The 13005-nt window shown below is 47.8% G+C and overlaps 3 protein-coding genes across 3 annotated transcripts; 2 read left to right on the top strand and 1 right to left on the bottom strand.

Annotated features, from left to right (window-relative positions):
• The first annotated feature begins 46 nt into the window (after window positions 1–46).
• Window positions 47–2030, top strand: LOC311504377 (histone H3.3A). Its single transcript, XM_084567413.1, has 4 exons — window positions 47–144; window positions 897–1034; window positions 1117–1270; window positions 1365–2030. Exons 2-4 carry the CDS (start codon window positions 907–909, stop codon window positions 1491–1493), a joined length of 411 nt encoding a protein of 136 aa, XP_084423539.1. The 5' UTR covers window positions 47–144; window positions 897–906; the 3' UTR covers window positions 1494–2030.
• Window positions 2031–2114: 84 nt separating this feature from the next.
• LOC311504376 (uncharacterized protein) lies at window positions 2115–6471 on the bottom strand. The gene is made up of 16 exons (XM_084567412.1): window positions 6264–6471; window positions 5864–5971; window positions 5622–5697; window positions 5371–5527; window positions 5190–5235; window positions 5001–5059; window positions 4864–4899; window positions 4553–4605; window positions 4322–4454; window positions 3158–3372; window positions 3025–3070; window positions 2867–2932; window positions 2727–2786; window positions 2543–2628; window positions 2241–2335; window positions 2115–2162 (listed from the first exon to the last, which is right to left on the bottom strand). The coding sequence occupies exons 1-16, from the start codon at window positions 6298–6300 to the stop codon at window positions 2128–2130; spliced, it is 1308 nt and encodes a 435-aa protein (XP_084423538.1). The 5' UTR covers window positions 6301–6471; the 3' UTR covers window positions 2115–2127.
• Window positions 6472–9553: 3082 nt separating this feature from the next.
• LOC311504656 (butyrophilin subfamily 2 member A2) lies at window positions 9554–12987 on the top strand. Its single transcript, XM_084567876.1, has 9 exons — window positions 9554–9857; window positions 9951–10049; window positions 10133–10240; window positions 10340–10498; window positions 10721–10861; window positions 11155–11206; window positions 11484–11510; window positions 11974–12000; window positions 12079–12987. Exons 1-9 carry the CDS (start codon window positions 9735–9737, stop codon window positions 12636–12638), a joined length of 1296 nt encoding a protein of 431 aa, XP_084424002.1. The 5' UTR covers window positions 9554–9734; the 3' UTR covers window positions 12639–12987.
• The last annotated feature ends 18 nt before the right edge of the window (window positions 12988–13005 follow it).

The following is a 13005-nucleotide window of genomic DNA, read 5'->3' as shown; positions in this document are numbered from 1 at the left end:
TAGTGTTTTACGAGCATGACGTCACGACTAAGTATTAATACTCGGCCTCGTCTCCCCTCGGGTAGAAGTCGTCTTCGTACTCAGCGGTTGTCGCCGTCGAAGTGTCGCTTGCGCCAGTTATTTTAATCTACCAACATCCTAAAGGTAACGTGATTGCTTCACTGTGTCGATAATGTGCGTGTTGAATGAAGTGTCGTTTCGGTGACACGTGTACCGCGACCGTTTTTCTCCCAACGGCTGGGTCAGGCTAACATGTCGGCTTGCTAACGGTAGCATTAGCTAAAAATAGAACAATGGGAGTCTCTGCTACGGTTGTAACGTTTGTCGGTGATCGCCGCCGTTAACACGCTAATGTGAAATCAAGAAAAAATAAATACACACACACACACACAGGGAATTTGTTCTGAATTTGTCGTAAAATTGGGGTCGATGTCAAAAACCGGCCAGCTAAGCTAATTAAAGTGTGAGCTAACGACGCTGGAGCCGAATCGAGGCAGTGTCGCTTTAGATGAAACGAGAAACGGAAAATGGCGAAGTCAAAGCTTGAATAGCTGGTTCGGGCGCCTGGTGTTTTTGACGCCATTGTGGAAATGGCGCCCGAGAAATGGTCAAAATCGCCAGTTTAAAAAAAAAAAAAAAGATGACACGTGTGAAATATTTTTTTTACGTGCGTTGAAATATTGTAAACATTGAGTAGCTTCAGTAATTAGCGAGAGGAGCTTACGTCTCTGGAACAAACCAGACGCCTACCGTCGGCTACTACGTTGGGGGAGGGGAGCCGCCGAGTCGGGTTTGTTTGCTACGTTAGCATGTTAGCTTGACGTTGCTCTGCTGCGCTGACAGCTGAAATTGTAACCGTCGAGGTGCTGAAATTTTTTTTTTGTTATCGTATTTAGCTTGTAGGAGATGGCCCGTACCAAGCAGACCGCCCGTAAATCCACTGGAGGTAAAGCGCCAAGGAAGCAGCTCGCCACCAAGGCAGCCAGGAAGAGCGCACCGTCCACCGGAGGAGTGAAGAAGCCCCATCGTTACAGGTTCGTAGTGCTCGGTTACGCTTTCCACTCTTTCCAAAGCCATTAAATGTGTAGTAGCTAACAATTGCTACCTTTTTTTTAGGCCAGGAACTGTAGCCCTGAGGGAGATCCGTCGTTACCAGAAGTCCACTGAGCTGCTGATCCGCAAGCTGCCCTTCCAGCGTCTGGTGAGAGAAATCGCCCAGGATTTCAAGACTGATCTGCGTTTCCAGAGTGCTGCCATTGGAGCTCTTCAGGTAAGTGCGAAGAAAGCGTTTCATACATCTCGAATAGGAGCAACATGAGCTGTACTGATGTTTCCTTCCTTCCTTCCTTTTTTCTGTCATTCAGGAGGCCAGTGAGGCTTACCTGGTGGGTCTGTTTGAGGACACCAACCTGTGCGCCATCCACGCCAAACGTGTCACCATCATGCCCAAAGACATCCAGCTGGCACGTAGGATAAGGGGAGAGAGGGCCTAAGCGTCATCGCCGCCGCATATGATCCTATTTATCACGCATAACCATTTTGTGGACATTTTTATTTTTCGGGTTTTTATAAGTTCTCCTCGAATTTTTGTATTTTAGACGAGACAAAACATCGACCATTCCACACGCCCGAGTACACTTAGGGTAGAGTACCTGCGTAATTCCATCATGGCTCATTATTATACTAGATGTACATTACTGCACCACTCGTGGGTGCTCCTTCTGGGGGTGGAGTAGTCTTTGACGTGAGCGCGAGGTCTTCACATCTTCCACGGGAGGGGGACGGGGGTTTCTTTTTAGCCATCTACCATTATCTCAATGCCAGCCGGTCGTGCTCAACTCACAGCAGTGTCAGGGTATTGGCTACCTCTATAAATTGGGTGACACGGAGCACGACAGACCCCTCTGTATTTTCTGGACAGCTTTTTACATGTTTTTCCAACATAAAATCTTGGCAGCTACATTTAATACTATTTATGAACTGTTGTCACATGTCTTTCTATTAAAGGTCTTTATGAGTAGAAAAAAAAAATGTGTCCTGCGGTCACTTTTTGTAATTTCCCAGACAGTAACTCAACGTTGGTTATTACACATCTTTTATTTACAAAACAGTCCACCACAGCATGTGTCATACAAACCACTCTGTGTGCTTGAAACCGGTAGCTGTAAAAGAAGATGTGTGAACATGTTGAGCAATTTTATTTCCTTTTATATATAAAATGCGTTAATGCAGTCTCTCACCAATGCGGCATACGATCTCTTCACACTGCTTGATGCTGCTTGCTTTGAACACGACACAGCAGAAGCCTGTAGTCTGGGGGGTTTCTGGGGAATCTCTGTGGAAAGAACCAATCACGTGCTTAGAAGACACCTGGGCCCCGGCCAATGACTGCAGAGCTGTTCATTGCATCACCGTTTCTTTTCTCTGGAGGGGTGTGACCTTAACCACAAAACACCTAGGTAACCAAGGGTGGTGGAGAAGCATCTACAACAGAGTCACGGCTTTGTCACGCCGCCGTTCTATATGTAAATATTATACTCACGCTACGCAGAATGCAAATATCGTGTAGTCTGGCCGATCAAGTCTCCCCACACATGAAATCTCTGGGTAGTGGTGCTCGAACAGCTCCTGAGGAGGGAGGGGAAAAAAAACATCCAGGGGAGTTTTAAGTAAAAAAGCAAAGGGGTGCTCAAACACACACTTGTGGAAAAAATGTGATTACTTACTAGTTTACTGTCCCTGTCTGTGCATGTCAGATGTGTTTCCTTCATATCTAAAAGCACTTCCTGTAAGACAAAGTGAAGGAGTGAGTTCACCAGCATGTGATGGGGCAAAGTATTGCCAGGAAGGACAATGGTTTCATCACCTTGCTAGGCTGGTTTTTCTGCAACACTTGTGGTATTGCATGCTGTAACACCTCCTTGCCTCCAAACTGAAGAAATTGTCAATAAGGAAATCAGTTAAAGGGAGATCTAAACACAGACCAAAAAAAAATATATATGTCTAAAGCAGATGATTACTTACCATTCCAATGTTTGATTTCCCCAACAACTCCACAATGTACACGATCCTGTGGGGGAGAGGTTGCTCAGTCGGTAGCATGTGTCTAGAGCGTTACACCACGAGGATGTGTTTCGGTAGATCGGCGCACACGTACCTTCCCTCTCTGAGACACTGCGACGGAGGGGGGCTCCGCTCTTTCCCGGCCGCCTGTTGGCCGGGAGCCGGGCCGAGCTGCAGGGTGGGGTTCTCCATCCTCAGGGCCCGCAGCAGCTTGATGAGGGGTCGGTACACCGTCCCATCCTGCGCCCTCCACCTCAACAGGCGCATGGAGAGGGGGCTGCCTTTGAGCCGGGACAGAACCACACCGGCCTGGGGGAGAAACACGTGTCTTTGCTTTGACTGCGGTCTAGGCTTGCGCCGTGGCAAATTGTAAGTACAAGTTTGATAGTGGCGCGTTATTAAAGGTTGTCAAAGGTCAAGGGACTGGTTTCAAACAGAGGATTATGTGTGTGCACTGCAAACGTCTGTAGAAATGCTGAACTGGTTCTCTGCGCTAAAAGGGATTTTTGGTTTGAGTTTACTCATAGTCAAATACTATTTTTCCTAACTGTCAGAAATGGAGAAACATCTTCCAGGGTTGTTTCTTATTTCCCCGGTGACTACATCTAGCTAATTTAAGAACGTATAAACTCTCATTTTGCACCTCTTTGGAGCAGATTTTGTCCTTATTATGCCTTCGAGTGTGGTCCTGTTTACCATGCTAACAAGAAAGGTCTCTGCCCCTCACCCACGCAGGCGTTTGCGGTTTCTCTGGCTGATTAGGGAAGAGCTCACAGTTACGTGAAGGCATGCTTAGGATATTAAACACACTGCAGGTATACTAACCGGGTGACCTATATGAAAACACCTGTGCAGGTTTCATGCAGTAACTTTAAACATCGGGCAAATTTTTTCTTTTGTTCTTTTGCTTTAAAGACATGTTATATAAGACAAAAGAAGCACAGGTGTAAAAAAATAACAAAATTGCTGATGGCTGTTTAGCCGCCACAGTTTCAGGGTCTTGCTATTGTTCATGCTGGCTTTGCAGCGCCTATGATTTTTCTACCATGCTAGTATGTAAGCAATAACAAAGGAGCATAACATGAAAAGTCTTTATGTAAAGCTCCAGGTGGTGCAACGTCTAATTGAAGAAGCCTGTAACATGGAGATTTGTTCTCTGAAGGGAAATTCATAATAACTAACTACAACCCGTAACATGAATTAAATGTCACTGATTACTTTATTCATTCAGCTATCTGTTTGTCCAAGACTTTCCCACCTGTCCACTTTTCGAATTCCTCAGCGACGTCCCGTTGATCTCGTCGATGATGTCCCCGGGAGAGACGAACTTGTCGACGTGAGCCTGGCTCCCGGGCGTCAGCTCCAGGACGAAGACACGCCCGCTGAGATACCTGAGACGGAGGAAGAGGATGTTGGTTTAGACAGGTCTATTCATGAGCAGAAGGTCGAATTCAAAACAGTTTTATTTTTTGGAGTTGCAGACACGAACCTCAAAACCATCCCTACCTCCCGACAGGGCACTAATTCATACGTGTCACACACCTAGAAACATACACAAACAGTCGTCAGACCAGAGGTGAAGCTTGTTAACACTGCATAGGGCCCAAAGTCAGTAGGGGTCACCCAGTAAGTATGACGGTGATCAACTTAACTAGCAGAGCAGTGTGTCTAGCTCTGTCGTCTGTGATAAAGTCCAGTGTGGACATTTTTTCCTAGGGCCCCAGTAGACTCAAGAGTTACCTCCGCTTGGTGCATTGCTTCTGAAAACTACATGTATCTATGCAAGGAAAGCAGACGTACCGGCAGCAGCCAGCTCTCATCCAGAAAACTGCAATTCTGTGTAAAGAAAACAAAAAAAATAAAAAATCACTGGCATTAAACCAACCCTTGTGGCTTATAACGAGTGAATAAATGAACAGTGAATTTGTAGCCCTCACATCCATGTTCAGTTTGAACTCCATGTGAGAGAGGACCAGCAACAGCGACATGAAAGGCTCTGGGAGGGAGGGAGAACAGAGCCCATTAAAGTCTGCTGTTGATGTCGGCGGTGGTGACAAACATTTCCTCAGCTTTGCTTAAGCGTCTGCATTTAGTATAAACAGTCTGACTGAGTTAAAAAGCCTCACCCGCAAACTCCTCATTCCTTAGGATTGATAAAGCCGGGCTGTACCACTGGAGGGGGGGGGGGGAGGAGAAAATGAGCCGAATCTGGTCAAGACTGGTCAAAAGGTCAGGTGAACAACTTCAAAACAAAAATACATCTATCTCTATGTATGTTACAGCGGAGGGAATGACCCGTGGGCTGACCTCCAGGACTCTGGGCGTGTGCAGCAGGTGCGTGAAGAACTGCGGCAGGGCCTTGCGGCTGAGGGCCAGCCGGAGCAGGTAGCGGCCCCGGCCCTGAGCCGAGAGCAGCTTCCTGCACGCCCTGGTCTGCTCGACCGCCAGCGACAGAGCGGACAGCCTGCGGACAGGCACACCAGCGGGGACGTCAGGCGTGGAAAAACTGCTGCGAGAACAAAAAGTTCTGTCCTATCAGTCGATCTAAACATTGTTACCTGCCGCACGCATCTTGATGGGGAAGCTGTTCAAAGCAGTGCCAGTAATCTCTCTGTACCAAACTGAGAACTGGTTCTAGAGGGAAAGCAAAGTGCATTTTCAGACATGGTGCTTCAGATTATTATATATATATATATAAAAAAAGCCAAATATTGTCCAGGTTGCAATAAAACAAATGAATGAATGTGTACAGCATGTAAAAAGATAGATTGCATAGTTTCTGCATATTATTAATACTGACGTTGGAGCCCCTTCCTGAGGACCAGCTCAAGAAGCTCACAGCAGGAGGCGAGGTGAGGGTTGGAGTCTGTCACTGTCTCTCCATCTGACTGCAGGTTCAGCACACACACTGAGAGACAAAAAAAAAAAAAAAAAAACACAACAGGCATTTGACATCTGCTGTCTGTCAGTAATGTGTACACACCACACCTTTTAATGCGCACTGAGCGATCATCGACACCCCCCTCCCTCCCATCAACACCATAAAGATGGAAGGTGTGTGGATGGTGATATAAAATGGTGAAAAATAAACCTCCCAGTTAACACGGCGCTGACATCCGTCGTCTGTTTGAGCGAAACCGAGCGATGCAACCAGCTGCCGGTTGATCCGGACGCGATGAGCCCGCGGTGATGAGTCTTACCTTTCAGGGTGCCGAGGAGAGGGTCTCTGGGTGCCATGTTGAGCGTCCAGCTGTGATCAGAGTCCGGGCTTGATAAGAGACGCTCCGCCAGCCTCCTGCGGTCATTCAGACGCCGGGGGAATCGCACTTCCGCGTCGCTTACATGCCGAGACACCCTTTCATTCCTCAGTGCCTTTACTTGCGCAGCGGGGATTAAACACCGCGTGATTAATTTAATCTGTGAAGCAAACACTGTCAAGGCTGCGGCGGCGGGTTTGTAAGGCGCTTTATGTGTCAGAAATAATAGCCAGAGATGCAGCCTCCTGCTTGACTGTAGTGACATCTGCTGTCCTGCTTATTAACATTAAAACGGCCGTGCTGCCTTCACTGACACTTACTCCCGTGTAGACTTAAGGCGGTCGCCTCCAATTGACCTGTTTCACTGGCTTTTGGGATTAAAACGTAGTTTACACAGAGATAAGAAGCGCGCAGAGTTGATGTGCAGGCAACATACACCGATCAGCCACAACATTAAAACCAGTGACAGGAGAAGTAAATAACACTGAACATCTTGCCCACCTAGATCAGATCAGGCACCCCCACCCCCATAGCAATGATACACCCTGATGGAGGCAGCCATCCCCAGCAGGATGTAGCCTGACACAAACAAAAATCAAAAAACATGAAGAACAATAGAAGGTGTTAACCTGGCATCCCAAACTGATCAAGTAGCTTTGGGATGATCCACAGAGGCCCCTCCCCTCAACCCATAGGACCCAAAGACCCCCCCACTAACAACATCCTGTTGCCACCACGGGACACCCTCAGAAGGCCCAGGCACAAGGGATTGTTACATCTAATCCTGTGTATTAATGAATTCTTTATGGCACATGTTTCTGTTATTCTGATTCTGTTATGTTGACATTAGGCCGTGCAAAGTAACACAAACACTTCAGCGTTTAACAGAACCATAATCTACATCCTCCAAAATGATCGTCCAGTTGAATTACCTCCTTTCTAACACTGCTTAAACATAAACTGAACACTATAGCAGTCATGAAGCTAAGATTTAGACCAGTATCGTTATATTGGAATACATTAGTTTTCACGGATGTACCTAATGAACCCAAATCCTTGTTTTTATGTGAAGCACTTTGACTAAAACTACTTTTGATTTGGACAGACTGGTTGACACCGATTATGTCTGACTATAAACTTGACTATAAACATTCACTATGACGAGTTCTTTCACACAAACCAAACAGTGGAGCAGCAACTTAGTGCAGGACTCCTATATTAGAGGGCATTCGTTTTTACTAGTGTGCCTAATGTTTTGGCAGGTGAGTGTATATGCATCTCCCAGGACACGGGGGAGCTGCGTGTATGTATGTGTGTGTGTGTGTTGTCCTCGGTGTCATCTTTGGCGGCCTCTAGCGGCTCCGCCTTCACACTGCCGCTCAGTGGCGGATAAGAGCGCGCGCCTTGCCGCTCGCGCCGCAGTTGTGGATGAGTGGCAGAAGAAGAGGAAGAAGGGGCGCGTGAAGGATGGCGGAGCTCTGAATCAGTTTGGACCAAAAAAAAAAATAAATAAATAAATAAATAACATCAAAGGGGAGCCGCGGAAAAGAAAATTCACCCTTTAAACAAGGTAACACTCTATTTTTATTTTATTTTATTTTTCACTGCACGTGCATTAGATTTGCGAATACTGTCTGTTTTGTGTGTTGGGCGTAATTAATAAATAAAATAATTTGCCTGCTTGCTAGCTGTTGCCCATAATTGGTAAAAACGTAGCCTCACGCGCGCGAGGGCACTTTATAATTTCTACATTTCTCACGTTAAACTGATGTATTTTGACGACGAATGTTTTTTTATTATTATTTTGTTGTTGTTGTTGTTGTCATTGCACAATAACTTAATCGCTTATTATACGCTGTGCTGTGGGTTTTATAGTCAGTTTGTTTTGATGCCAACCTGCAGGCAGAGGTTGGTCTGTCGCTCCCAATATAGAAAGTCGCTGCCGGGGTTTGTAGCAGTGGTAATCCTGGATTTCCTCTAATCTTCCTGCTCCTCCACCACCACCTACAGTGCACCCTCAGCCTCCACCACGACCAGAAAGAAATATATCTAATCTAATATCTAACCGAGAAGTCATCAGTGTGCGCTGTTATCACGCCATCAGAGTTTGATTAGGGGAGACAAGCAGCCCCCTCCTTCCTCCTTCCTCCTTCCTCCACCCCATCCCGATCCTTTATTGTCTCTGAAACGTGTTTGGATTTGACCGGCTGTGTATCTGTTTAATGAGTTAACAGGCTCAGTGTCACAGCCCGGCCTGTCCTCCCACTACCCAGCACGTGTCATGGCCCTCCGTGGGCTAAAGTTAACACGGGGCATTGCTGCTGCTGCTGCTGCTGCTGCTGCTGCTGAGTTAGGGCTCCTGCTCCTGTGTTTGATTTGTGTGAAGGAGCTCATCACAGTGAATGTTTGCAGTCAACAGATCATCGGTGTCAGCCAAATTAATCCAATCAAGGTGGTTTTATGCAAAAGTGCTCTGCATAAAGACAAGGATCTATGTATATTAGGCACACAGGTGGAAACTAATGCACTCAAATGTAACAGTCCTGCGCTAAGTCCTCAATCATGACTGTTGTGATGTTCACTTTAAACAGTGTTAGAGAGGAGGTCATTCAGCTGCGTGATCAGTTTGGAGGATGTACTTTGTGGCGCTTTAAAATAGATTGAATTAAACAAACAATATAACATGTTGATCGACCCTCTCCCCCAAACGTTGCTGCTGTTTCCCTCACTCCCGACGCAATAATTGCTCGCCCGGCGTTTGGGAACGCGGCGGCAGCATCCCTTTTTTTTGGCTCAGCTGCCACCTCATCGCCGCCGAGAGAACAGCAAATCCCCCCTCATCGCATCAAACGGGGCGGACTGCTGAATCAACAGCAAACCGGTCCAACGATCCCCCGCACACCCTCCGCAGTGTTTTAAAAGTGCTCCCTCACATCTCCTTGGGAATAAATTTTCCAATTTTCAAGGCCGTGACCGAGATGCATCGACCCACGCACGTCAGGAAATCCTGTTACTGTGCAATAATCTCTCTTTTTTATTTTTTTTCCCCTGTTCCCACATTGTTTTCCACCCACTATGTTGTCCTACGTGTGCGTGGAGTGGGCGAGCTCCCTCTTTTCACTCCTCTGTCAGTGTGTGCATCCTCTCCTCCTCCTCCTCCTACTCTCCTAATGATAGCTCAGAGTGTCTAATAATGAGCTCTCTGTGGACTTTGAGTGCAGAGCTGTGATGAAAGTTCTGCAGTGCCCCTCTCCACACACACACACACACTCACACACACACACACACACGTACCTGCCTTTTTGCCACCTCTCATAAATTTGCCTTTTCTGCTCCCTCATCGATTTGTGTGGGCGACGGGAGCTCGGTCAGCCGCAGTTGGGCTCCGGGCTCTTCGACAGAATTAGTGCCAGCATGCTAAAGCTGTTTTATTATCGTAGCACAGGGCATCGGCCTCGCTATCCAGCTGCCAGCATGATGAAAGACTGCCTGCAGTTCCTAATCGAGCCGGCCAAGAAGCTCAAGATCCGACTCAAGGTACATACGCCCGCTCTCTTTTGACAGGACTCGTGTCTACGTCTGCGTCTTCCTCAAAAATGTGCTTAAAGTCGTGTTTTGTCGCCTCTGTAGGAGTCTCGCAAGAGAGTGAAGCTTGAGAAGAAGGAGCCTCTGGTGGAAAGTCAGTTGTTTATCATGGAGCTGGCTCGGGAACTCAACAAAATCTGTCAGGTGAGGTCTTATTCTTACCTCGTCTTATTTGGTGCCCCTTTGCAGTCCCAGGCACTTCAATTGCGTCTCTCTTTGCACCTCAGAGGTCAAACGTCCTCGGCCACATCTGGACCAGCGAGGACGTCTGGCCGCCTAGCGTGTGCCGCGACTTCATCGTGGAATGGGCCGCAGTGCTGGAGAAAAAAGTACAGGTGCAAAATAGCTGCCGTTTATTCACTTTCTCTCCAGAATCACTCCAGGTGGGACTGTGTTTTTTGAGATGTGTGTTGTTGTTTTTTCCCCCCCTCCAGTGTAAGATCCTCCCTTCTGACTACCAGTATGAGAAGCAGGAGAAAAGGGACTGGAAGGGACACCTTCTCTGCATGCTGGAGACCGGGGGCGAATACGACATGGGGCCCCACAAAAGGGTCATCATGGACTGGACACGGGAGATTAAAAGCGGGCCACAGGTGACTATACGATGGCGGACGCCGAGGATAATATGTGTGGTGGCTGCTTGGTGATTAAAGTCTGACCCAGTTCCTTCCTTGCATCTGATAAAGATGATTAGACTAAACCCTGCCCTTCACGAGCACCGCTGTCACACTCAAGAGTGCGCCGGAGCTGTGATCACAAGTTAAAGGCTCGGAACAGAATAAACACTCACCGCGCTGATTGTTTTTTGTGTCCAGCCCACCGTCTGGCCGGGCGAGCCCGTGCTCATGATGCTGGACGACCTGGAGTTCCAGTGGAAGAGGGGCCGCCTGCCCAGCCTCCTCCCGGCCATGGAGCTCGTCATCCTGGCCGTGCTGAATGCCGACAGCCCCGTGAAGGTCTGGATGCTTTTTTAGATTAGATTAGATCGTGCCGAATAACGCATCTTGCATCAAGAGGAAACTTTCCCGTCTCTGTTTGTGTTAACTGCCATTGAGCACCAGAGAGCACTAATTAAATTAAGTACAAGGGATTGATGAGATGAGACATTCGCCTGATGCCTTCAGATCAGTTTTTTTGTGAAGCATGTTGTGTATACGCTGCGTGACATCCAGTCATTGTAATCTCTTTATCCCATTGTTCAACTCACCTTGAGCTGCCTTTGTGTCTCTGTCTGTGTGTGTGTGTGTAGGAGGACGTAACAAAGCAGTGGCTGGTGAAGAAGCAGAGGAACCAGAGGATCGGTGAGTGTGAGTGTTAAAGATGTCGTCAGTGTAAAGGAGTCACACATCCTGACCCTTCAGTGTGCTGAAAGGGCACCCACCCTGTGTGAAGTGCTGTTGATTAAAGTTGAGTGTGTGCAGTATCTGTGCAGTGGCAGTGAAAGTTGATTTCCCATTTGTACGTATCGGTTCGTGTCTAATGGAGCCGTGTCGAGAACGTAGCACGTAGAACGGGGACGTGACACTTGATTGTCTCCTTGTCACCACGGTAATCACTTTACTTTCGCTCTGCTTTCAGACGCCGTCCGCTACATCCCTCACGGCGGTAAGTGCAGACTGTTGTTGAACCGAACAGACATTGAATCAAAACCCCGTGATGCTGCCGCACGGCACGCTGCATCTACGCTGCAGTGATCACGATGATAATGTTGTTTTTGTGATGCGCCGTTGCTTTATGTTGCCTTATTTTGTGTCGGTTAACAGTTGACGTCCAGCACTGGTTGTCGTCGGGGAGTTCTTTTTAGTAAATTAAAGTAATTTTAATAATTCCTGTCTAAAAACAGCAGAGGAGTTGAAATCAGATCATTTTTGGCATCACGCTTGATAAATTATTATTTTCTGTTTGATTTGATTGGATGATATTAAAGCTGCAGGCCATAAAACCGAAACAATGAGCAGAAAAACTCACTATGGCTGAAAGGGACTGCACTATTATTCATAAAAAAATAAAAATAAAAGCATTATAGCAGCATTAAAAAGTAAATAAACTCTCTTCTCTTTCTCCACAGTGTGGAATTGGATTTGCGATGCAGCAGGTATGAAAATCTCTTTTCTCTTTTCTGCTCTTATATCAACTTGTCCACTTCCTAATCTCTCCGTCCTCCTCTCCACAGAGGACGTCAGCCTGGACCCAGAATCCGCCAACCCAGACCTGCTCATCTCCAGCGATGAAAAACGCATGCGGTGCGGCCTGGAGCGCTGCGACGTCCCGCGGAGCCAGCGGCGCTTCGACGGCTGGTGGTGCGCGGTGGGCCGGGAGGGCTACACCTCCGGGCGCCACTACTGGGAGGTGGAGGTGGGCGAGCGGGACTGGCGGCTGGGTGTGGCCCGGGCGTCCGCCGTCAGGCAGGGCTACCGCTCGCTCAACACAGAAACGGGCTACCTGACCCTCCGCCTGGAGAGGGGCACGGATCTGAAGGCCCTCACGGTGCCCACTACCGCTTTACCCCAGAGCCCGGTGCCCAGGAAGGTTGGGGTGTATCTGGACTATGAGCAGGGCCAGGTGTCCTTCTACGACGTGGAGAAGCGCTCGCACCTGTACACCTACAACGAGAAGTTCACAGAGGAACTGTACCCTGTGTTTGGGACTGTGGAGGTGGTCAAAGACCTGGTGATCAGGCCTGCGAATGTGAGACAGCCGTGCCTCTGCCCCGGGCCCTGCCTCTGGAACTGAACTGCTTCGCGCACCGATCACTCCTCAGTCCTGATCGTCAGCAGCCCACAGAGTGTGTGCTTTTATTCTAGTCAGTCTGAATTGTGTGTGCCGGTCCTGGACCTAAAAGTCTTTCTGTGAGGTGCCTCGTGAGATCAAGAACAAGAACCGTCGTTCTTCTGCGTTACTCTTTCTGTTACTCTGCCTTCATGGAGACACTCGGTATTTGTATTGTAAAGATGAATATTTTAATGGCGTCAGGTGAAAACGTTAAATATCAGATTAGTTTCAGTCGAAAAGCTTTTTGTCACACTGTCGGTAAGGTTTGACTCCACAAGTTAAGAGGTTTTCACGTCACTCGGTGACACGGAGATGTTTTTTATTACAA

Source organism: Chelon labrosus (genome assembly GCF_963514085.1).
Source record: "Chelon labrosus genome assembly, chromosome: 19".
Taxonomy (NCBI): Eukaryota; Metazoa; Chordata; class Actinopteri; order Mugiliformes; family Mugilidae; genus Chelon; species Chelon labrosus.
This window is presented reverse-complemented; position numbering and strand designations above follow the sequence as displayed.